Raw genomic sequence first — 24,860 nt, forward strand, 5'->3', positions numbered from 1 at the left:
TTTTAAGGCCATGACAATGAGGCATTTACTTTTTTTAAACATGAATCGTTTGCAATAGAATACATTAGTTGCAAGCATCAAAAATCAGCTCTGGCTGACTTAAGAGCAAAACCATAATTTATTAGAAGAATATGAGGTGGGGGTTCCGGGCAGACCCTGCCGACTCAGAGAAAGAAGAAGCCTCTAGAGACGGTGCACCTGCAGATGGAGCAAGGTGGTGCCTGCCCACAGGGCCCTGGGGCTCCATCCCCAGGAGAGGCCAGGAGCCGCTCCTTAAAGTCGGGGGACCCCTACAGGTTTTCTTACCTGAGGACCAGGGACGATGAGGACGACCCAGCAGGGCTGCTGTGAGAAGGGCCTGCCATGATGCTTGAGAAGTGCTCAAAAGGTGTCCTGGACTGCTGTGCCCCCGAGGACCCTGCTTCCTCACCAGTGTGGACTCTGAGGTTCCCAAACTGCTGGCCTGGAGCAAGACTCCTTGAAATCAAGGATTGCCAGTACTCAGCGTCTCTGTTACCTTTGCTGGGTGCTTTTTAGAAACTGTGGCGGCCTTCCCACCAGGGTTCCACCCAAGCACTTGTCAGGGTTTCTGGAGGCTTCCTTGTGGCTCGTCCGCCCGTCGGCACCTGGCCTCTGGGACACGCCTTCTTCGGGTCTCCTGTGCTCCACCCCCAGCCCGGCTGCCTCTTCCACCTCCTCTGGCTCTGTCCTGGGGCCCTGCCCCTGTGCACTCACCACTTGGGGTCCCATTGTTTGAATTACTCTCTGGGTGTTCTCTGTGCCCACTACTCTTCAACTTTTCTATTTCCATAATAAAAAGATGAAAAAAGTAGAAAAGTAAAATAAAAGAATATGAGGTGGTTCAAAGAATGAGTTACGGAAACCAGGTAACTAGGAACACAGCAAGTTCAGGATATAGGCATGGTTCACTACCTTGTCCAAATGCTTCCTTTGGAAATTAATGTGCTTTTTTTTTTCTTTCCATTTTGCTCTAGGTTTAGAGTTATAGGGGAGAGTTCTGCTGGCTGAGTTTAAGCTCATGCCCTGTTTTTGCTAGGAGAAAGTGAGATGCTTTAATAGATGGTTCCATCAAGACTGTACACAATGGAGAGTATATAATTCCCCATAGAAACCTGGGTGCAGTTAGGAAACGGGGATGGATCCTAGGCAGCCAAGCTCTACCTCCCACTCCCCACAAAACTAACCAACAGACATCCAGTAAAATAGACAGGAGTTTTGGCTTTTTAACCTCCTGTAGTTCATCATTTAAAGTCTAAACTGATTAATCCTTAAAAATAGAATCTTAAACAAATTTAAATCTTAAATGCCAGAGACCTTAATTTATGTACTAGCAGTATCAATATTTAGATACTTATGAAATTTTTGTTTTTCTTTTTAGACAATGCGAAGACACAGAAATGAAGTGACAGTTGAACTGCGAAAGGTAAGAGTGATTTGTGTTTAATAAAAAATAATTAGACTTTTTCTGATGTTAAAATTTTTTATAACTTGAATAATGAAAATACTATGGCAAATTAGTAGGCATCCCTAAAACTACACAGCATAAAAATATATCATTAAATAATTTATAATGGTATACATTTATAGAAACTTCCATTTATTGAGTTACCAGGCACTGTGTGAAGTACTTTACCACTGTCATTGAAATTCTCACAACATCTGATGAAGTTACCATTGTTTTTTCTTAATAACCTCTTTCTATGTGGGCTATGTGCTAGACAGAATTCCTCCACCTTCCTCATGTAAAAGTTAAATGTGGGAAAAAAAAAAAAAAAGTTAAATGTGCTTGTTAAAGACACTTTAGAAAAATAAAGTAGAATAATCTTATATCTTACCAATTGAATGCAACTACTGTTAAAATTTCTTTTCTTCCATTATTTTTGAATTACCTTCATTAGATTGTATTTTCATGCAATCAGATTTTATTTTAAGCAAATTTTAATTACCAGTTAACAAAGTACACATAATAAATTCTGTCTATATACATGTACATTTAAAAAAATAGATTTGAAACTTATTTCTAAATCTTTGTGTTTGTCTTAGATTAGATTTTCTTGATCTAATTCACTCCTAAAACTCATATATTAAATTATCATCTTGAAACTTTTCAGTTTTAGAGAGAAAGAAGGTCTTGATTCTGAGAGTACACACTCTCTCAGTGAGTCACTAGAATCAAATGGACCTGTGCATTTATTTACTCAATAAGTATTATCATACCCACTTTGTGTTATTAATTTTTACTCAGCATCGATGTTATGCTCCTTGGTATAGTATATAGTTCCTGAGATCCATTCTCCTGTACCCCCTCTGCTCCATTTTTTATTAAATTAGAAAAATACTTGCTAATCCCATGTTCTTTCAACTCCTTAACTTCATGGATACTTACAGATTAACATCAGTGCAAATTTTTTCAGCTCCCTGGGTCATTTGGACCACAGAAGTGAACTAAACCTTAGCTTAATAAAGTAAGGTGAGCTCCTTGCCAGTCGTAACACTTTGGACTTACCTTCTTTTTCTTTTCTTTTTAACTTTTTATTAACATATAACACACCTACAGAAAAGTCAACACAACTTAAGTGTACAGCTTGATGAATTTTCAAAAAGTGAACACATTTGTGTAACCAGCTCCTAGATCAAGAAAGAAACACTACCTGTATCCCAAGGCCCCTTCACAGTTTCTGCTTTCCCCCAAAGGCAACCATTATCCTGATTTCTAATGTTATAGATTATTTTACATATTTTGCATATTTTGAACTTTATATAAATAGAATGGTGTGTATCCGTTTGTATCTGGTTTTTCATTCATCATGTAAAGATCATTCTCTGTAATAGAGCTGATAGGAATAAAATTGGAATTAAGTAATTATTCATTTGTTGTTATCTCTTCACATTACACCAGCTCTCCCCAGATGTGAACCTTCACTTTCCCTTAACTTTCCATGCTTGGAATACAATTCTGAAACTTCTGTATTGGTCTTAGTATTACTCAGAATCCTCTCCTGTTTTAAGCTTTTTCGCCCTTCTGATATGCTTATAAATCTAAGCTATTCACTTATATTTATATTTGGTGATTTGTTCCTTTTATACTTGTGCTGCCCTCTGTATTTAATTTATAGAATTAAAATTTCTTGCTTATCAGAGTACATCTCTTTTTTTTTTTTTTTTTTTTTTGCGGTACGCGGGCCTCTCACCGTTGTGGCCTCTCCCGTTGCGGAGCACAGGCTCCGGACGCGCAGGCTCAGCGGCCATGGCTCACGGGCCCAGCCGCTCTGCGGCATGTGGGATCTTCCCGGACCGGGGCACGAACCCGTGTCACCTGCATCGGCAGGCGGACTCTCAACCACTGTGCCACCAGGGAAGCCCCCAGAGTACATCTTTTTAAATATTCACCCTGGTTTCTTTAGAGACCGCTTTCTTATCTCTTTTTTTTCCTTCTGGATAACATTATTTCCTTTCCAATTACTATGATTAATTCCTGAAAAATCCTTGTAGGAGGATCAAAATAAAATTAACTGAAGAAATCTCAAGCAGTTCCTTATTTCACATTTCAGAATTCCCTAAGTAAGCAGCAGAAAGTGACCCTTTCCTGAAACAAAGCCTATACTTCAAAGCTTAATTGATTTTGATATAATTCTCCAGAGGTGTGTAGAGCCCTTCAAAAGAAGATTCCTCCACTCTTTATGGTCAGAGTGTCTGCCTCTGATTTCAGCCTTGCTGTCTCTATTGCTCCATTGAGGAGACAGTCACAGCATTGTTATCACTGACATTGAGATTCTTGAAAATACAAGAAAGAGAGCTAGTTCCCAGTTTCTTAGATGAGCTCTACACACTTCTGTTAGATGGTAAGCTTCTAAAGTGAAGGTAGTAACCACACTCCCTGACCCAGCCCCGACCCCCAACCCCAGTACTCCCAGGTCTCTCTCTTGGCCCATCCCAAAATGCCCAGTCAAATTCTGGACATGTAGTTGGTACTCATTACATGCTCATGTTCAAGAATTTAATTGAATTATGATATCTTAAATTTTTACTTAAATTTAAATCATTTATTGAAGCTTTAAGAAAAACACTTTAGATATAGAACAGTGCTCAGAAGCACTGATCTGTGACAAGTCAGGGAGCTTGTGTCAAAATGTTAAACAAGACACTGCTTCCTTTACCACCAAAGTCTTCTGCCTAAATAAATGAATAATGGAACTAAATGGTGTGTTTATTTTCACAGTTGATTACTAACACAAGTTCCTTATCTTGTAGCAAACCTACAACAAATAATTTGTTCAAGGACATTTAGCCAGTGACCATACTTTGAATAACACTGATACTGATCTATAAAAATTGAGGGTGAAATCTAGTTATTAATATGTAGTGCTTTACTGGCCTCAGACTCTTTTTGTTTGAACTCTTTTCTTTTGTCTCCTTGATCTCTTGCTTTCCTATTTAATTAGGCCCTTATGCATCAACATATACACAGAAGTCTGTATTTCTGTTTTATATCATTTTGAAAACAGAATTACATAGGAATTAAATAACTTGCATAAAGTCACACAGCTGAAAAATGGCAGAGCTGAGCTTTTAACCGTTATGCTATAATGCCTCTCAGTGTAAATGTTTAATATTCACTTAAATGTTTAAGTGAATAATGCCTTATAAATTGAAAATTGATCCAAAACCTGTCACTGGCATTTATAACTTTGGCACATTGTATTAAACTTGATATAATCTTCTCTTGGTGATGGATCAGTCAGATATGCCATAGTACTTTACTGTCATTAGATCTGGGATTGGGGCAGGTTGAGTTCTTACATAAAGAAAAACACCACCAAAATGCCCATTGGACTGATCAGATCCAGTACTTGTTTTAGCTGTCTGACTTAAGTAAAATATCTCTTTTTAAAAATAGCCTAAAAACAAAAAAAGCCTAACTTCCCCATATTAACAAGCTAAAGAAGCATCATCATATGATCATATCAATTGATGCTGAAAAAGCACTTGACACCCCATTCCTGATAAAACTCAACAAATTAGACAAATTAGACAACAAAATAGAAGGGGATTACCTGGACTTGATAAACAGCATCTACAAAAAACCTCATAGCTAACATCATACTTAATGGTGAAAGACTAAATGCTTTCCCCCTAAGATCTGGGAACAAGACATGGATGTCCATTCTCACCACTCTTATTTATTGTAGTGCTGGAAGTTCTAGCCAGTGCTGTAAGTCAAGAAAAAGAAATAAAAGACGTAATTTGGAACAGAAGAAATAAAACTCTCCCTATTTCTAGATGACATGATTATCTATGTAAAAAATGCTGAAGAAGCTCGGTGCTTTGTGACCGCCTGGAGGGGTGGGATAGGGAGGGTGGGAGGGAAGGAGACGCAAGAGGGAAGAGATATGGGAACATAAGAATATGTATAACTGATTCACTTTGTTATAGAGCAGAAACTAACACACCATTGTAAAGCAATTATACCCCAATAAAGATGTTAAAAAAAAATGCTGAAGAATCTAGAAAAAAGTTTCTAGAACTAATAAGTGAGTTTTGCAAGGTCACAGAAAACAAGATCACACATAAAAGTTAATCACTTATATATGCTAACAGTGAGCTTGCAGAAACCAAAATTAAAAGCACAGCGCCATTTATAAGCACTCCAAAGAACATAAAATACCTTGATATACATTAAGAAAACATGTATAGGATCTGTATGCTGAATATTATAAAATGCTGAGGAAAGAAATCAGATAAGACTTAAGTAAATGGAGAGGCATATACTGTGGTCATTGACTTAGTAAAGATGCCTGTTCTCAAGTTTATCTGTTTTCAGACTCTCTCCAGGGTTTTTTTGTAGACATAGACAAGCTTATCCTAAAACGTACATGGAAAGGCACAAGCTCTAGAAGAGCTAAAATAATCCTGATAAAGAGTAAAATAGGAGCAGTTGCTCTACGCAATATTAAGGCTGCTAGAATAGCTACAGTGATGAACACTGTGTGGTACTGGCAGAAGGATAGACAGCAGTGGAACAGAGATAGAACCCAGAGATCAGCCCATACAAAAACACCCAACTAATTTAATGGACGAAGGATAGCGTTTTAAACAAATGGTGCAGTACTAGAACAATTGGACATCCATAGGCAAAAAGAAAAGAAAAAGAACCTCAACCTAAATCTCACACCTTATACAAAAACACAAAATGGATCCTAGATGTAAAAGTAAAGCATAAGGCTTTTAGAAACAAAAAATTGGAGGAAAATCATCAGGATCTAGAACCAGGCAAAGAGTTCTTATACTTCACCACAAAATCATAATCCATAAAAGGAAAATCGGATGTTAACAAATTTAAAAATTTTGCTCTGTGAAAGCCCATGTGAATAGGATGAAAATACAAGCTAGAGACTGGAAGAAAACCACATATCCATTACAGGACTGGTATCTAGCATATGTAAGGAACTCTTAAAGCTCAGTAGTAAAAAAAAAAAAACCCAAACAATCCAATTAGAAAATGGGTAAAAGATATGAAGAGACATTTCATTAAAGGAGATATACCAACAGCAGTCATGCTGCTGCTGCTGCTGCTGATTAATGCATCATTAGCCATCAGGGAAATACGGACTAAGACAAGCTAAAAGCATGTATCAGAGTGGCCAAAGCAAAAAAACAGTGGTAATACCAGATGCTGGTGGGGATACAGAGAAACTGGATCACTCATACATTGCTGGTGGGAATGTAAAATGGTACAGACACTCTGGAAAACACGCAAACTACTGATAGAAGCAGCAGCTTGCATGAATTTCCAGAGAATTATGCTGGGCAAAAAAAGCCCATCACAAAAAGATTATATACTGTACGATTACATTCATAGAATATTTTTCAAATGATAAAATTTTGGAAATGGAGGACAGATTAGTGGTTACTGGGGGTTGGTAGGGGCTGGGAGGTGAGAGGGCATTTTCTGGTTTTGGAACTGTTCAGTATCTTGACTATAATGGTGGATACAAGAACATATACAGGTGATAAAATTGTATAGAACTAAATACACATAAACACACATACAGTGAATGCAAGTAAGACAGAAAATCTGAATAAAATCAGTGGATTGTATCAATGTCAGTGTCCTGGTTGTGACGTTTTACTATAGTTTTGCAAAGTGTTACTATTGGGGAAACCTGGGCAAAGTGTACGAGGGATTTCTGCATTATTTCTTACAACTGCATGCAGATTTACAATTATCTCAATAGAAGTTTTAATTAAAAAACCCTGAATTAGTAAATTAGACTCCATTTGAAAAGAAGAAAAGCAGCCATTTGTTAAGATCAGTTAAGTGATTCTTCAGGAACAATAATCTGTGTTAGGTTGTCAGATTTTTACCTGATTGATGAACAAGTAATGTTTTTTTCCCTCCAATTTTCAGTTGAGGTATAACACATTGAGCAGAGTGCCCAAAATGTAAAGATAATATATAAAACTCCTGGGTGAATATTCATGTAACCACCCAGCAGTAGTATCACTTCATAAATGTTTATATTGAGGGGAAAATCTGTCTTGTGAGCATTTTTTTTCTACCTCTTTAGAAGCATTTAGATGCAACCAGAGTTGGACTACATCTTAAAGAAAGCAAGCAGTAGAATATATTTAAGAAACAGTCTCTGTAGCCACCATAGTCTCAGCTCTGCAGTCTCTGGGTTCAAATCTTAACTGATATTTCCCAGGTATATAATTTAGTTTAGCCAGGTTCTCTGTGTCCCCATTTATTCATCTGTAAAATAAAGATTTAAGTTTTACAGGACTAGCACTAGATAAAGATTTAAAGCAATGAGGGTATTGCTGGATAAAAACAAATTTAATTACTTATTTAAGTTTGAAGTGTGGCTGGTAAATAATTATCTGTCCTTCATCACATATGTAAGAAGTGACTGCTGACTTGTTCCACATATTTAGGTATGGGATTGCAAGCCACTTTTTCAAGATGGAATGAAAAAGAAGAACTTTATATAGAGATTAATAACAGAATTTGTTAAGTCAAAAAATATTAGGTCAAGTCATAAGAAATTGCCTGTAATTAAGCTTTTTGATCTACGAAGTGGCAATTCCATGTGGTTCAACCAAATGTCAGAAAACAGAAGATCTAAAAAGTATTAAATACATACATGGGATAATAGATTAATAATGGATTTCTAAAAGAACTTTAAAATGGATGTAATGTGTGTGTATGTGTTTGGAGATAAGGTAGGTGTTGAAACTAAGCCAGTTTCCATATCCTCTGAGCTCCCCTCCCACTTGACAAAAGAAAAAGATACCTATTATAGGTGCTGAATTTATAGTACAATCTCAAAGAGGGTAAAAATCTCTAGGTGACAAGCAGAAGGACAGTTTAAGTTCCTGGTTTTGGTGACGCCTCCGTTAATGGTTAATCACATCACCAGAAACTTGCCCAGAGACTGATTATCTTAACTTGGGTTGTACATATTTTTTTGCTGAGAGTGAAGTATGATTTTCGTGCCCTAGGGTGCCCCAAATGGACTATGTTAGGATGTTTTCAGTTCAAATATGAAGGTTGTTACTTAATTTTTGATAAAAGAAACAACTTACTAAGAAGGTATAATAATACTAAACTTGTCTATGCCCAAATATATATAAGCCAAAATCGACAAAATTACAAGGAGAAATTTGTCAAAGACATAATCATTGTGGGAGAACTTTTGTCAACAATAAACACACTAGTTAACAGGAGATAGAAAGGTGTAAATAGCTTAATATGTGAATATTATCTAATAAACCCCATGCATATTTGAAAATTGGTTTTGTGATAGTATAAAGCCATAGTTGCTACCCTGTACAGTGAGGTACCATGGGGCTCCATAGTGAATCAAAGGAATACCTTGGGATATTCTAAATTTTTGTGAGAAACACAGTGACACTTAACATTTCAGATACCACAGAATCATTAGATCTTGAAATAGTTCACAATTTAAACATTAGATTGCACTTTTTTTCAATCACATATTTTGTCTGAGTGAAATAAAATTATTTTCTTTTAACTTCTGTGTTTTTCCCCCCAAATTACTATTAAGTTGTTTAGACCTAACCACCTGATAAAGGAAACTGTGGGGTACTTCCTTTGGCCTACACTTAGGCCTATAGACTGAGGAACTTCAGGAAACTCTGGTATAAAGTAAATGTCAGCTAATTTCAGTGTTGTTCAGACTTCGTTCTCTGATCACAAAACAATTAAATGAGAAGTCAGTGAATGAGATAGTTACAAAAACCTCATAATTGTGGGGAAAAAGTAAGCACTTCTAAATACCTTGGGCATCAAGAAATCCTAATGGAAATTAGTTAATACCAAGATATGAACAATAGGAAGATGCTACATGTCAGAACCTGTGCAATACATTTGAAGTGTTAACTTTACAAGAGAAGTTTATAGCAAGTAGAGAATAAAAAAATAGGAATTTAAGGGACTTCCCTGGTGGTGCAGTGGTTAAGAATCTGCCTGCCAGTGCAGGGGATACGGGTTCGAGCCCTGGTCTGGGAAGATCCCACGTGCCACGGAGCAACTAAGCCCGTGCACCACAGCTATTGAGCCTGTGTGCTACAGCTGCTGAAGCCCGTGCGCCTAGAGCCTGTGCTCCACAACAAGAGAAGCCACTGCAATGAGAAGCCCACCCACTGCAATGAAGAGTAGCCTCCGCTTGACACAACTAGAGAAAGCCCGCACACAGCAACAAAGACCCAACGCAGCCAAAAATAAATAAATAATTTTTTTAAAAAAGTACACCTGTCACTCAGCACCCAGCTTCCTTGATTCTTAGCATTTTCCGATATTTGCCTTATTCTCACTTTCTCTCTGATCTGTGTGTGTGTGTGTGTGTGTGTATGTGTATATATATGTATTTATATGTATATATGTATATATAGTGGTGTGGTGCCCCCTTACACCCTTAATACATCATTAATACATCAGTTCATACACCTTTCAACGTAACCACAGTGTGTTTGTCAAGTTCACATAGATAAATTTCTACTATCCAGTCCTTAGGCCCCCACTCATAGTTTGCTAGTTTTTCCCAATAATGTCCTTTATAAAAAGATCCAGTCCAGGATTAGACATTGCAGTTAGTTGTCATGTTTCTTAAGTCTCGTTCGATCCAGTTCTTCAGTCTTTATCTTTTTTTTTTTTTTTTTGCGGTATGCGGGCCTCTCACTGTTGTGGCTGCTCCCGTTGCGGAGCGCAGGCTCAACGGCCATGGCTCACAGGCCCAGCTGCTCCGCGGCATGTGGGATCTTCCCAGACTGGGGCATGAACCCGTGTCCCCTGCATCAGCACGCGGACTCTCAACCACTGCGCCACCAGGGAAGCCCCAGTCTTCATCTTTTATGACTGTGTATTTGAAGAGTACAGACTGGCTTTTTAATAGAATGGCAGATTTGGGTTTGTTCGACTTTTCTCAGGTGGTCGTTATTACTGCTACTACCACAACTATTATTGTCATTATTTTGGTCAGGAGTACCACCAAGATGATATTGTTTTCTTGGTATATCAGACCAGAACGCATACCATGTTGATTTTTCCTTTACTCTTTTTTTTTAATGTATTTGAAAATTTTTTTCTTTTTAATTTTTATTGGACTGTAGTTGATTTACAATGTTGTGTTAGTTTCAGGTGTACAGCAAAGTGAATCAGCTATACATATACATACACATATATCCACTCTTTTAGATTCTTTCCCATATAGGCCATTACAGGGTATTGAGTAGAGTTCCCTGTGTTATACAGATTCTTCCTTTACTCTTTTATTTTGTCACCTTTAAAAAATATATTTATTTATTTATTTATTGTTTGGCTGCATTGGGTCTTTGTTGCGGTGCGCGGGCTTCTCGTTGCAGTGGCTTCTCTTGTTGTGGAACACGGGCTTTAGGTGCATGGGCTTCAGTAGTTGTAGAACGCGGGCTTAGCAGTTGTAGCTCACAGGCTCTAGAGTGCAGGCTCGGTAGTTGTGGCACATGGGCTTAGTTGCTCCGCGGCATGTGGGATCTTCCCGGACCAGGGCTTGAACCCGTGTCCCCTGCATTGGCAGGCGGATTCTTAACCACTGCGCCACCAGGGAAGACCTCTTCCTTTTCTCTTGATGATAACCTTTGCCACTTGGTCAAGATGCTGTCTGCCAAGTTTTTCCTCTATAAATTAATAAGTATTTTGTGGGGAGCCACTTGGGACTATAAAATGTGAGTTCATGGATTTTCATATTTGTGAGTTGCATTAATTTTTAAATAATGTAGAATTAATTATTTGAGTAGTTACTAAATAAGTATGCTGTGATATAATTTGAAGTTGGTAATCTCTTAAGGATTAACATATACATAAGCATCTGTTTAAACATGCTTACTTGTACATAGCACACAAGTAGATGTCATGCAGATAAGCCAGTAAGCTTCAGATGTCTATTTCTAGTTTTAATTTTCCTATTTGATCTGAATTTTAACCTCAATATCTCATCAGTATCTTTCTATTGTAATCAAACACTTCTGTAAATATTGTTTTGAAGACTAGAAGGTCTTGAAATTTTAAATTGAAAAGAATCTTAGATATCATTTAGTCTTTTATCTAATTTATTTTGACTTAATCCTGTAGACAAACTAAAATCTTAGAGGAAATTTTGGTTTAATCTATATATTATGTAAAATGGCACAGGTTGCCATTACAAACAGTTGAAATCCCATAAAATGTAGAAGTATCATGCTGTTGCAAAAGCCAGATAGGGGACTTCCCTGGCGGTCCAATGGTTAACACTGCGCTTCCACGGCAGGGGGCACAGGTTCAATCCCTGACTGGGGAACTAAGATCCCACATGCTGTGCTGTGCAGCCAGAAAAAAAAAAGAAAAAGAAAAGGTTAAGATGATTAAAAAAACAAAAAAGAAAATCCAGATAACAAGAGTTAAAATCTGAGATTATAGCAAATAGATAGCATTTATGCTAATGAATTCCCATTCCCCCCACTCCCAACAAACATACAAACCTTAACATTTGAGAAGTAAACTCTTTTTCATTAAGCTGACTTCTGAATAAATTGCTTCAGGCAACCATTAGCAGGAAGTTGAAGAAAGCTTGCATACTTAGTTGAAATATATTTGCTAGACTTTTATAATAATAATTTAAATTTAAAAATTTAAATCTTCATTACAGATTAGGAGGCACAGTATTGGTCAAAAGAGTTGGTGCTTAATAAATTTGGTGTCTGTGTATGAATGCTGGCCTTTAAAGCAGTTAATTTTGTTATCAAATCCAGAATGTGGCCTGTCATGGGTTTGCAGTATACACATTTAATTCATATTATCCTTATGTAGAGATTTTGTGTTTGTTTCATAGTTGCCTGATAAAGTTGAAGTAATTTTAGTGGATTTTTCATTAACAGCAGCCTTCACGACTTCTTAGCTATTTATTGGTTGTCTTTCAGAACAAAAGAGATGAACACTTACTGAAAAAAAGAAATGTTCCCCAAGAAGAAAGTTTAGAAGATTCAGATGTTGATGCTGATTTTAAAGCAGTAAGTTACCTTGTTCTTATAAGGTGTTTTAAAAATAATTTTTATAATAACCAGAGAACTTCATTCTCAATCTAAGACCAGTTTTACAATGATAATTAAGGTATATTAACTCTTACCTTTAGTAAGTAGATTATTCAATAAATGTAATTTTGCTATTAAACTCTTTGCTGAACTATCTTTTTTTCTTTTTAAGCAAAATGTAACACTAGAAGCTATATTGCAGGTATGTTATTAATTTAATATCTTCATTTTGAAGTATTTTGAAATTGATTTTTTTTTAATTTCTGAAATTTACATTTGGTGTTGTAGAATGCCACAAGTGATAACCCAGTGGTCCAGTTGAGTGCTGTCCAGGCTGCAAGGTAAGTACTGATTTGTCCAGAGAGAGAATTAGGTGTCATGCCTAGGGTGTCTTAGCTCATAGTCTAGAAGTAGTAGATTGTTATTTCTGTTCATAGTTTGAAAATTATAGCAGTTAATTTCTTATATTTCTTTTTCTAGAAAACTATTATCCAGTGACAGAAATCCACCAATTGATGACCTAATAAAATCTGGAATTTTACCAATTCTAGTGAAATGTCTAGAAAGGGATGATAAGTAAGTATGGATTTAACTCCCTATTCACTTTTTTCAGCTAACTGAAAATTTGTGATTATTATTTAACCAGTGGTTCCATTTGGTTTTGCATTTATCATATTTGTCATTTGTCATGTATTTTAATGTAATTTTCTTATTCTGTGATCATACTCAGTAGACCTAAAGTTCTTCTCTTTTTAGTTCATGAAGTGTGTGTATATTTTCTAGGAAAATTTTAGCATCTGTTTATTGTCTATTCTAACTTATCTCAAATATTTAGTCTTTATTTGTTAGTTGGTTTTTTTTAAGTAATATTTTAAAACAACCCAAATAGTGTTTGAGTCACTCTTTCCTTATGAGTCTATATATAGATTAACCTCATGACTTGAGTCAACATGAATGGCTTCCAGAACTGAGTAGCTCTTTCTTACCCTGGGAATATTCCAGCTGATCTGCTGATACTCTGAGAAGTCTTTAACAGAACTCCAACCATGAGTAGTTGTCTATCATCATGGTTTTTATTTGTGGTAAATTAAAAATAAAAGGGCAGATTATAATTTTCCAGAATAGAAAGGGAAAAACACCACTTGGTATCTTTTGAGGTACTGGTCCCATTTCTGTTAGTGTTTAGAGAGATCTCGGTGTGCTATATCTTAAACTTCATCAGTTTGAGGTAAGTGGGGAGAATGTAAGTTTCAACTCCAAAATACATTAAAACAAAGGCTAATTTTGCATTTAAGGGGCGTTTAGACTTGAGATATTTTGTTAAGTGTTGTCTGTGAGATTTTCAGGTGACTAGATAAAATGGTGATATATAAATGTTTCTACTAAGGGTTTGCATTATTTAAAAATACTTCCTTCTGCTTTGATTATGTGCCACAACCATCCCTCCAAAAGCCCTTAACACTTTTTTAATACTATCATGTATATTTTCTATAACAAGATTTATTTAAGTAAAAATAAGTTTTATTTCAATTGTTAAACAAAAATTGTATTTACCTCTACTTTTAAGGCCCTCTTTTTGTTCTTGATTTGCTTTTCTTTCTTCTTCTTCTTCTCCTTCCTTTCCTTTTTTTTTATTTTTCGGTCTTTGGCATGGGCTCATTTGTGTGGGTGTATCTGTGAAATACAGCATATATACAGAAGAATATGCTAAAATGTATGCAGACCTGTGTAACTACCACCCAAAGTAAAAATAGAAAACTACCACTAGTCGGTGGTCTTGATCTGACTTGATGAATTTGTCATGGGAAATTGTGTCATAATCTAAAAGCCCCATAGACTTTGGAGCCAAACAGACCTTGGTTTAAATCCAGAGTTTGTTGCTGACCAAAACCCAAGTAGCATTTGAGCCTCAGATACCTCATCAATAAAATTTAGGTGGTTGTGAGGAATGAAAATAATATAAACAAAACACTATACAATATCAAGCATATAATACGTTTTCATTTATTATTTACTTATTGCACTCATTATTTATTTTTTCTGTCTTCTCTTTTTTTCAAATGACATCTTAGAAGACTTTCTCTAGCTTTGTAATTGTATTTTTTACGTCTTTATGTTTTCTCATTTAAGGCCCTCATTGTCAGTATTTTGCCAAACCACCTAGCCTAGTTTAATAACCCTTTCTTCTTCTAGTCTGAGACAACATAAACTGTCTCATCATCTTTGATCTTATCATCCCTTTATTTCTCCTCAGCCTCGATACCGTCTTATTTCTTGCCTTTTGCCAAAGTTCGTCATGTAGTTCTTGTCTGCTCCTTCATTTTCTCATCTGTTCCATCTTTTTAACCTCACCACTTTCTATATCGCTGACATTTATTCTCCTTAAAACCTTTTCTTTCTCGGATCTCTCTATCCTTTTGATATTAACAACCTCACTCTCTTTCTTTGATATTTACAGAGTTTCTCCTAAGTCCCTAACCTTTGGCTCCCCTTGGTTTTTGCTCACTACCACTCCCTCCTACCTTGGTATTCTATTTAAAAGAATGTGTGTTTTTCAGCTATCTATCCTAACTTAATGTAGATAATTTCTTACCAGATTTTTCCTACATTGGCCTTGAACCTTTTTTATCTATTCTGCATGGACTCCAACAGTGTTTTTTTTACTTCACTTTTCAGTAACACTCTATACTTAGTATGTCTGTAGAATAAATTTCAAGTTCTGAAGCCTGAGATTTGAGTCCTACTCCCCATACCACACACACAAACTTAGGTAACCTACCCTTCCAGTTTCATCCCATGTTATATTTTTTCATACCTTCTTGGCTTTAGCTCTCTTGATCCCTTCATAGTTATCTGTACACATCATGATCATCCCACCCATGATACTTTTATTTGTATTTCCAGCTGTCATTGCCTTTCTTTCTTTATCCCTCTTTGAAAATCTAGTTCAGTTTTCCCTTTCTTTGTGAGGTCTTCCATCACCATTCCAAATTATAATGATCTCATCCTTTCAGCAAAATTATGTAGCCTTGTAATATCTCTGGTATGTAAAGCAGATGGTGTAGTGGAATAAGAGCTTTAAGACCTGTCTAGAGGTTGTGGCAGTGATTCAACTGAGATGATGAGGGCTTCAGCTAACACAGTGATATTAGGGATGTTGCTATAAATATAAGAAATATTTAAGAGGTAAAATTGACATGACCCTATTGATTAGATGTCTGTGGGAGAGGAAGGAGTCAAGGAAAATAATGACTGGCTAAAAGTTGCAACTATTGGACTTCCCTGGTGGTGCAGTGGTTAAGAATCCGCCTGCCAATGCAGGGGACACGGGTTCGAGCCCTGGAAGATCCCACATGCTGCGGAGCAACTAAGCCCATGCACCACAACTACTGAGCCTGCGCTCTAGAGCCTGCGAGCCACAACTACTGAGCCTGAGTGCCACAACAGCTGAAGCCCAAGCACCTAGAGCCTTTGCTCCATAACAAGAGAAGCCACAGCAATGAGAAGCCTGTGCACCACAGCAAAGAGCAGCCCCCGCTCACTGCAACTAGAGAGAGCCCATGCACTTCACAACAACGAAGACCCAACACAGCCAAAAATAAATAAATTTTAAAAAAAATGTTGCAACTACCAATGGACGTAAAGAAGTAAGTTTATATTGACTGACTTTGAGAGCAAATGAGACATTCAGGTGGAGATAGCCAACAGGCAGTTGGACATAATAAGACAAAATTCAAGGACAAGGTAAAGGATAACCATATAATCTGCAGGTCATAAATGTAAATAGTAGTTATGTGTCTAAAGATTTTTTATTGTTTTTTACAGTCCTTCATTACAGTTTGAAGCTGCGTGGGCATTAACCAATATAGCATCAGGAACTTCTGCACAGACTCAAGCTGTTGTACAGTCTAGTAAGTAAATTAGTTAATTTAATTCCTTATTTGCTGGACCCTTTTTTTTTTTTTTAAAGGGAAGGAAGTGGTGTTTTATTGTAAAGACAGTTTTATTTAAAAATTGTGAATATTATAAGTTACTTATGATAGTTGATATCTTTACTATAGCTGTCATTAATCTATCATTGAATAATTTTAATTGTGGTTACTAAAAAGTGAATAAGAGTTTTATCTTTTTGGGTCAAGACCATCTCCTAATAATAGGGTTTAAATTTTCTATTCCTAATGTCTCCAAGGTGCTGAGTAACTTATGTCTTTTAGCTTGTAACATATATTTTTTAAATTTTGCTTACCTCAAGATGGGCTAACTGTTATTAGCATGTTGACCCAAACTGTCAAAAGCTCTTTGAAAAAAACTGGATGTCACCAGGTAGTCTTAAAGTGTGGCACACTTAACTGACTTCAGGTGGTACTTAAGGTGATTCTAAGTAGTAAATGATACAGCAATAAGTTACATTGAATCAAGTAGTGAGAATACTATTTTCTTTCACTTTTGTCTTAGATATTTCAGTAATGTCAAAGAGAAGATTTCTAGGTAGATGTTAGATGTAACAAAAAGAGAACAGCAGATTTTAGACTAGGGCTTTCAGTAGAGACTAGTAGGTACAATTAAATAACAGTGTTTTGTTTTCATTTTTAATTTTTTGGTTATCTTCTATGTGTGGTGATTGATACTGGTATTCTATTTACAGAAGTGATGAATAAAATTAGTTAAAATACAAATGTGAGTCAGTTCAAACCCTCATACATTGCTGGTGAGAATGTAAAATAGTGCAGCCTCTTTGGAAAACAGTTTATTAAAAGGTTAATCATAGAGTTACCATATGGCCCAGCAGTTCCCCCTACTACATGGAACCAAGAGATATGAAACCATGTGCATAGAAAGACTTGTACAGAAATGTTTGCAGCAGCATTACTCATATTATTCATAATAGCCCCCAAATGGAAATAACCCCAGTATCCATTAGCTGATGAGTAGATAAACAAAATGTGGTATACCATTGAATACTATTCAGCAATAAGAAAAAATGAAGTACTTATACATGCTATAAGATGGACAAACCTCAAAAACATTATTCTAAATGAAAGAATCCAAACAAAAAAACTACATATTATACAAGTTCATTTACGTGACATGTCCAGAAAAGGAAAGTCTGTAGAGACAGAAAACAGTAAATGGTTGCTTAGGGCTTGGGGAGAGGGTAGTAGGACTTCTCTGGGTATGGGATTTGGGGGTGATAGAAATGTTGTAAAATTAGATTGTGGTGATGACAACACAACTCTGTATAAATACTAAAACCATTGAATTGTACACTTAAACAGATAAATTATATTGCATATAAATTATATCTCAATAAAGCTATTAAAAGTGTGAGTCAGTTTTAATTTAAATGTTAAATAAATAATACAGGTAGTACAGAGATACAGCTAAAAATCATAGAGGTAGTGCACAATTGACTGAAATTTAAGAAAAAGTGATCTAGCTTATGCTTAGTTTCTACAGGTAATGAATATGATACCAGTGTTTTGGAATTTGAGTTAACACATAAGTTATGTAAAGAGTAAGGATTATAATGATAAATTATCTTGAAATATAGGGTAGGCCTGATATGGGGATAATCATTTCTTTAGTTAATCCCATGTCAGCAATTGGATCATATTGACTAAAGTATTATATTCTAAGGTTACATGTTCAGGGTAGAAATTTTTTTAATGAATTATAGGAAAAATTTTATGCTGTTGTTTTTTTTTAATTAATAATATAATAGCAACTTCAATAGGTCTGTCACTTGAATACTACTAGGGGAAAACACTAAAATTTATTATATTTAGGGTAAAGGTATTTGCCATATTTATTCATTCAGTGAATTATCACTGGGCAACTATAGTGTGCTAAACTCTGTATACAGGCTGAAATCTATGACTCTTCAACATTTTGCAGTGTAAATATTAGTTTTTCTTTATTATAGATGCCGTACCTCTTTTTCTAAGACTTCTCCATTCACCACATCAGAATGTTTGTGAACAAGCAGTATGGGCTTTGGGAAACATTATAGGTAAGTTGAATTTAGGTTTGAAAAGGCTCCAATTAAGTATCTTAATTAACTTTTCTCCTACATTGGCATAGCCATTACACACTATGTTTCCTCTAATTTTAATGTGGGTTGACTACCTTCTTGTTTTGTAAATACCAACTTAAGATTGTACCTCTTTGAAATGGATATGCAATTTGCTATGAGGATTGGTAGGTTAAATTTGTGTTCCCCAATCAAAATCTGGAGAGATAGCAACACTTGATGCCCTTGACTAATGGTGAGGAAACATAGAACATCAGTGTCCCAACATAAGCCATTGCATACATTTCAGACTTTCTCATCCTGAATGTAATTTTTTTTTTTAAATACAATTTTCATTTCTGTAGGTGATGGTCCTCAATGTAGAGATTATGTCATATCACTGGGAGTTGTCAAACCTCTTCTGTCCTTCATCAATCCCTCCATTCCCATCACCTTCCTTCGGAACGTCACATGGGTCATTGTCAATCTCTGCAGGAATAAGGATCCCCCACCGCCTATGGAGACAGTTCAGGAGGTAAATGAAGAAATGCAAAGGCCAGATGGTATATTTTCCCTATGTTTATGCCTTAGATTTTCATGCACAGGGAATGAAATAATGTATATACTGATTTCATTGCAGGTATGAGATATTTAAGTAACGTATCATACTTAATTTTGACTCCTGTGAAATAAAAGTTGAGACTCTATGGCAGCTGAGTGAATGTCAGTCCTCCCTAATTCAAGCAGAAAAATACAAAAGAAGAAAAAATCTCAGTTTTATTACTACATTGCATTGTTGGTTAACACTAAAAAAATAAGGGATTGCTACAGATAAAACTGGTCTACTTATATGCAGATGTTCTTGAGTGAATTTGCATTAAGTCCAATTGAAATTTCCCTTGATTCCTGACAAAATAATACTCTTAATATGTGGCATGCTTTGTGTTAAATCTGCTAATTAAAGCAAAGTAAAATCTTTGCTATTTACATATAATTTGTAAATGGATCTGAGTATTTTAAGTTTTAAAAAATCCTATGTAACCTTTAATCACTTGACTGTGCAGAGAAATGTTGACTGTGAATCTTTAATCTTCATAATTGATATCCTTCACAATCTTCTGCCACCTCTTGCCCTTATGGAAGGGGTACTTAGTGATTCTCCCTGCTACTGCCCCCTCCCTCTCAGGTTTAAAAGAAGATCTGTAATGCCTGAATTCAACAAACTTTATACTTTATACTGGTCATAATTTTCTTGACTAAATCTGAGGTTGAAAACTTTAATTTGACTCAAGTAGCTAAATAAAATCTTATTTTTACTTTAAGCAGGTAAGTGAGACAATGACAGCAGTTTTAAGAATAGCTTTTTAATTTTTTTAAATAATGCACTAGTTTTTCTTTTTAATATTTTATTTATTTATGGCTGTGTCAGGTCTTAGTTGTGGCATGCGGGCTCTTCGTTGCAGCACATGGGCTCTGTAGTTGTGGCACACGGGCTCAGTAGTTGCAGCGTGCGGGCTTAGTTGCCCTGTGGCATGTGGGATCTTAGTTCCTTGACCAAGGATCGAACCCACGTCCCCTGCATTGGAAGGTGGATTCTTAAAATAGCTATACTACATACTTGCATCTCCATTCTTTCCAGTTGACATATGTCATGAAGAAGGTTATTGAAAACAAATGTTTTTCCTTTAAGGTACATTAATCTCTGCCAGACTTAATTGAATATTTCAGTTAGACATCTGAAATATTTTTTTGGTTTTTCAGATTGAATTTATCATTTTTATTTTCCTAATAGAGATTCAAACAAACTTAATGTTGTTTTTCTTGCCCTGCAAATAGTATTTACTGCTTTTTTTAATCACAGTTATTCATTTTTACAAAGACGTCTTCATCAAGTCTAGTATTATTTATTGTTTGTCTTCTTTCCTCAGATTTTGCCAGCATTATGTGTCCTCATATACCATACAGACATAAACGTAAGTAAAGCAGAAGCTTAGATTTGGGATTTTGCTCTGGATGGGACTGAAAGCGTTTTTATTATTATTTTTTAAAGGGTTATTTATTCTTATGCTTTTAATAAGTGTCAGCATATATCTTATTAACTTGTCAAGCTTTCACAATGTATGTGGTTTTCAGAAACAGGATTAAAGTTAAATTAAGTTTGTATCTTATATCATTCAGATAGCAAAAATGCTAACTTTAGAGAAATGATCACATATGTAGTTAATTTAGTTATTTGTATCATAATAGTGTTTTAAAGTATTAATATTTATAAAGTGGTAAAAGCTTTATAAAGCTTCTTCATATTTTTTTAAAATCTCATTTGATTCTTAAAATAGGTAGGCTAGATGCTGTTGTCCCCATTTTACAGAGTAAGAAACTGGGCCTCAGGGAAACATTAAATGACTTATCCAAAGTTGCAGAGCTTGTAAGGGTCACAGTCGGTATTTAAAACTGAGATCTTCTGATGACAGATCGTGTTTACTTTCTATGAAACCACACGAACGCCCATGCTACAACCTTTTGAGATACAGTATTGAAGGATATCAAGTATACTTTTATTTTTATTTTTTTAACATCTTTATTGGAGTATAATTGCTTTACAGTGGTGTGTTAATTTCTGCTTTGTAACAAAGTGAATCAGCTGTACATATGTCCCCATATCTCCTCCCTCTTGCGTCTCCCTCCCACCATCCCTATCCCACCCCTCTAGGTGGTCACAAAGCACCAAGCTGATCTCCCTGTGCTATGTGGCTGCTTCCCACTCGCTATCTGTTTTACATTTGGTATTGTATATATGTCTATGCCACTCTCTCACTTCGTAAAAATATGGAATGCTTCACGAATTTGCATGTCACCCTTGTGCAGGGGCCATGCTAATCTTCTCTGTATCGTTCCAATTTTAGTATATGTGCTGCTGAAGCGAGCACTCAAGTATAGTTTTAAATGCAAAGGCATCTTTACATGATTTGTCCATTACATGAGATTTAGTTAAGCAATTACTATATATATGCTGGCAAATTTTTTATCAGGCAGTCTGAAAATTCTCCTGAATGTAGCAAGGCTAAAAGTTAAATTCTTCCACAGAGTAAAACAATGGATAGGGCTTCCCTGGTGGCGCAGTGGTTGAGGGTCCGCCTGCCAATGCAGGGGACACGAGTTCGTGCCCCGGTCCGGGAAGATTCCACATGCCGCGGAGCCGCTGGGCCCGTGAGCCATGACCGCTGAGCCTGTGCGTCCGGAGCCTGTGCTCCGCAACGGGAGAGGCCACAACAGTGTGAGGCCCGCGTACCGCCAAAAAAAAAAAAAAAAAAAAAAAAGATAAATTTCAGTGAATTTAGAACTGATTCTAGCGTTGATCTAGCATTAATTTGGCTTCTGATGTTCCAACTAAGATCTCTTTCTGATTTGTTGTATGTTTGTTTTTATAATCCTATCTTTGTTTATACACACACACACATAATATGTATGTATGTGGGTGTCAGAATTATGTGTGATTTATCATTGGGATGAAGAAAATGCATCTTTGCTAACATTTCTCAAGAGGCAATGTATAATTCCTGTATAAATATTGAACTACACGTTTTGCTAGTTAATTTTAGGACTTTAAGTTCTTAGGAGGGTATCTTTTAAAGGCAACTAAAGTAACTTTTTATTTGTGAAGTGTTAGCCTGAACTGTCATAAAAATTAAGTGAAAACTGTTTAGTTATATACTGTCCTGTTTTCAAAATGGATGTAAAAGTGACTTAGCAACAGACATAAGATAATAAATATCTTAAAGGGGGAGGAGGTAAAATTCTTTTTATAAATGTATTTGTTGTTATTGAATGCTAAATTTAGTCCTAAGCTTTCTGAAAGCCAAAATTAAAAGGCAAATAAGCAAAATATCTGATATTTCCATCAAGTCATTTCCCCTAGGACATTATGGAATTGATTATAGACAAATAAAAGCTTCCATCACCTATTGGTCTTGTTTATTTGAAAGCTAGAGGTATTAAAGTGATGAAGTACTGTAGTTATAAGTATATTTATTGAGTTTAACAAACACAGGTTGTTCCACTTAAGCCAGAATTGCACAGAGAATTATAGGCACAGAGATGAAGAAGACATAGAGGCCCTGCTCTCTAAGACCTCAACATTAGTAGCAGGTAAAAAGAGTGAATGGAATGAACTTTTGTCAGTTACTTGCTATACTAAATCTGTTTCTATAATCTCCTTTTATCTTACCAGCACCCTTATGAGATAAGTTTTGTTCTCTTATTTTACAAGTAAGGAGACTGAAACTTAGTCAAGTAAAATAACCTAACTAAGATCATACAGTGAATAAAAGCCATGGCTGAGAATTGAAGCCAAGTCCAAAGCCTATGCTCTTTCATACCATGATCACATAAGCACACAATATGTGTGCAAACAAACAAGAAAAGTAAAACAGAGGCATGACCAAAATGCTAGAATTATGAAAGCACATATTCTCTCTGGCAACCAGAAAGCTTCATTGAGGAAGTAACATTTGAAATAAGCATTATAAGGAGATGGTGGTGGAAGTGGTGATAGAAGTGAAGAAGATGATTATGTTAATAGTTGGCATTTATTAAGGGTTTTAAAGTGTGCCAGGCACTGTTTTAAGTACTTTTCATGTTTACTCATTTATTCCTTATAAAAAATCCTATGTGATTGGTTACTATAATTATCTCCATCTTACAAACAAGGTAAAAAGAAAACAGATAGTTAAGTAATTTGTCTAAAGTCATACAACTAGGATAAGAAGGATTTTGTCAAGTTGAAAAGGTCATTTCAGGTACATGAGGAGCAATAATAAGGAATCAAGAGAACACATGGAGGGTGTGGAGAATACAGGTGGTTAATAAACCAACACGTTTGCTGGGGAGTTAAGTTTCAGGGTTTTGAATGCTGTTTTAAGGAATTTGGGCTTATCTTGTAATCAGTGCAGAGTCATTGAAGATTTTCAAATAGAGGAGTGATATGCTCATGTCCGTTATAGTCAGATAACTTGGAAAAGGCAAGGAGGGTCTGGAGTGGGGAAAGTTTGAGTGTAGCCTGGCCTATTTTACTATCATAATAGGTTTAAGGAAGTTGATGAAGGTATGAGCCCGAAGCTAATGGTTAGGAGAGAGAAAGTGAGTTAGAACTTCAAGAGGAAAGGATCAAAGAGAAGGAGAAGTAAAAATTACTTTGGTTTCTAATTTGGCAATCTAAATGGATAATAATGCCATGGACCATCAGGAGTCAAGCAAATGGATGAGACTGGTAGAGGGAGATGATGGGTTTATTGTAGGACAGACACATTCATTCTGATTTATTTGTTGTTCCTCTGTAGTAATGTTTCCAGGAAGGAAAAGGCCATACATCTTTGAGATTTATCAGTACTTAAGAAATTCATGAAAATATGGACATGGAGTAAGATTCAGAAAAAGGGCTAAAAATTGAATTCTGAGGAATTCTCTGCATTTGAGCAGTGGTAACAAGGGAAAAGGAACCAGCCAAGGAGTTTTTTAAAGTAGAGAGACGGAAATATAAATTGTGAAGCAAAGAGTGGGGAAAAAAATAAGGCAGAGATTCAGCAGGTTCTAGATCATACAGAGTCTTGTGTACCACCTTAGGATTCATGTATCCTCTTTATGTAGCTGAGAGGGAGCTACATTATGGATTGATAATTTATACCAATTATGAGTGGAGTGTAGATTTTAGAGGAAAGTGGAGTTGAGAAGACAGATCGGTGTTGATTTTGTGGTGTGAATGAGAGAAAATGAGGACCAGAACCAGAGCTTAGACATTAGCAATAAAAAGACAAGGGAGGACTGTAGAAATGTTTAGGTGATAAATTTGCTGGTTTTGCTATGGGTGGTGAGAGAAGAGAGGAGTCAGGGATAGTACCCAAATTTCTAACTTGGGTCTTAGGGTAGGACACAACAGAAAAGAAGTATAGCAGCAAGGAGAGGTATAAAACAGCAGGACATGGGCTTCCCTGGTGGCGCAGTGGTTGAGAGTCCGCCTGTCGATGCAGGGGACATGGGTTCGTGGCCCGGTTCGGGAAGATCCCACATGCCACGGAGCGGCTGGGCCCGTGAGCCATGGCCGCTGAGCCTGTGCGTCCGGAGCCTGTGCTCCGCAACGGAAGAGGCCACGGCAGTGAGAGGCCTGTGTACCGCAAAAAAAAAAAAAAAAACAGGACAGACTTCATTTATGAGACAGTCACTAGTGAGACTGCTGGAGAAGCTGCGTTAGGGTGTGGAGAGAATTAGGTGG

General features: G+C 36.2%; 1 protein-coding gene and 1 non-coding gene across 2 annotated transcripts in view; one reads left to right on the top strand and one right to left on the bottom strand.

The window, feature by feature from the left end:
• The window catches only part of KPNA3 (karyopherin subunit alpha 3), a 91,503-nt gene that overhangs the window by 49,139 nt on the left and 17,504 nt on the right, over positions 1-24,860 (top strand). Inside the window, exons 2-10 of the mRNA XM_059996148.1 lie at positions 1,400-1,444; positions 12,475-12,564; positions 12,758-12,787; positions 12,874-12,926; positions 13,066-13,161; positions 16,411-16,496; positions 18,509-18,595; positions 18,961-19,130; positions 20,524-20,568. Of these exons, the coding sequence (XP_059852131.1) occupies positions 1,400-1,444; positions 12,475-12,564; positions 12,758-12,787; positions 12,874-12,926; positions 13,066-13,161; positions 16,411-16,496; positions 18,509-18,595; positions 18,961-19,130; positions 20,524-20,568 (702 nt within the window). The remainder of the gene's footprint in view (positions 1-1,399; positions 1,445-12,474; positions 12,565-12,757; positions 12,788-12,873; positions 12,927-13,065; positions 13,162-16,410; positions 16,497-18,508; positions 18,596-18,960; positions 19,131-20,523; positions 20,569-24,860) is intronic.
• LOC132413974 (U6 spliceosomal RNA) lies at positions 21,416-21,522 on the bottom strand. Its single transcript, XR_009516858.1, has one exon. It is a non-coding gene; the product is annotated as a U6 spliceosomal RNA (small nuclear RNA).

Source organism: Delphinus delphis, chromosome 18 (assembly GCF_949987515.2).
Source record: "Delphinus delphis chromosome 18, mDelDel1.2, whole genome shotgun sequence".
In the NCBI taxonomy this organism is placed as follows: Eukaryota; Metazoa; Chordata; class Mammalia; order Artiodactyla; family Delphinidae; genus Delphinus; species Delphinus delphis.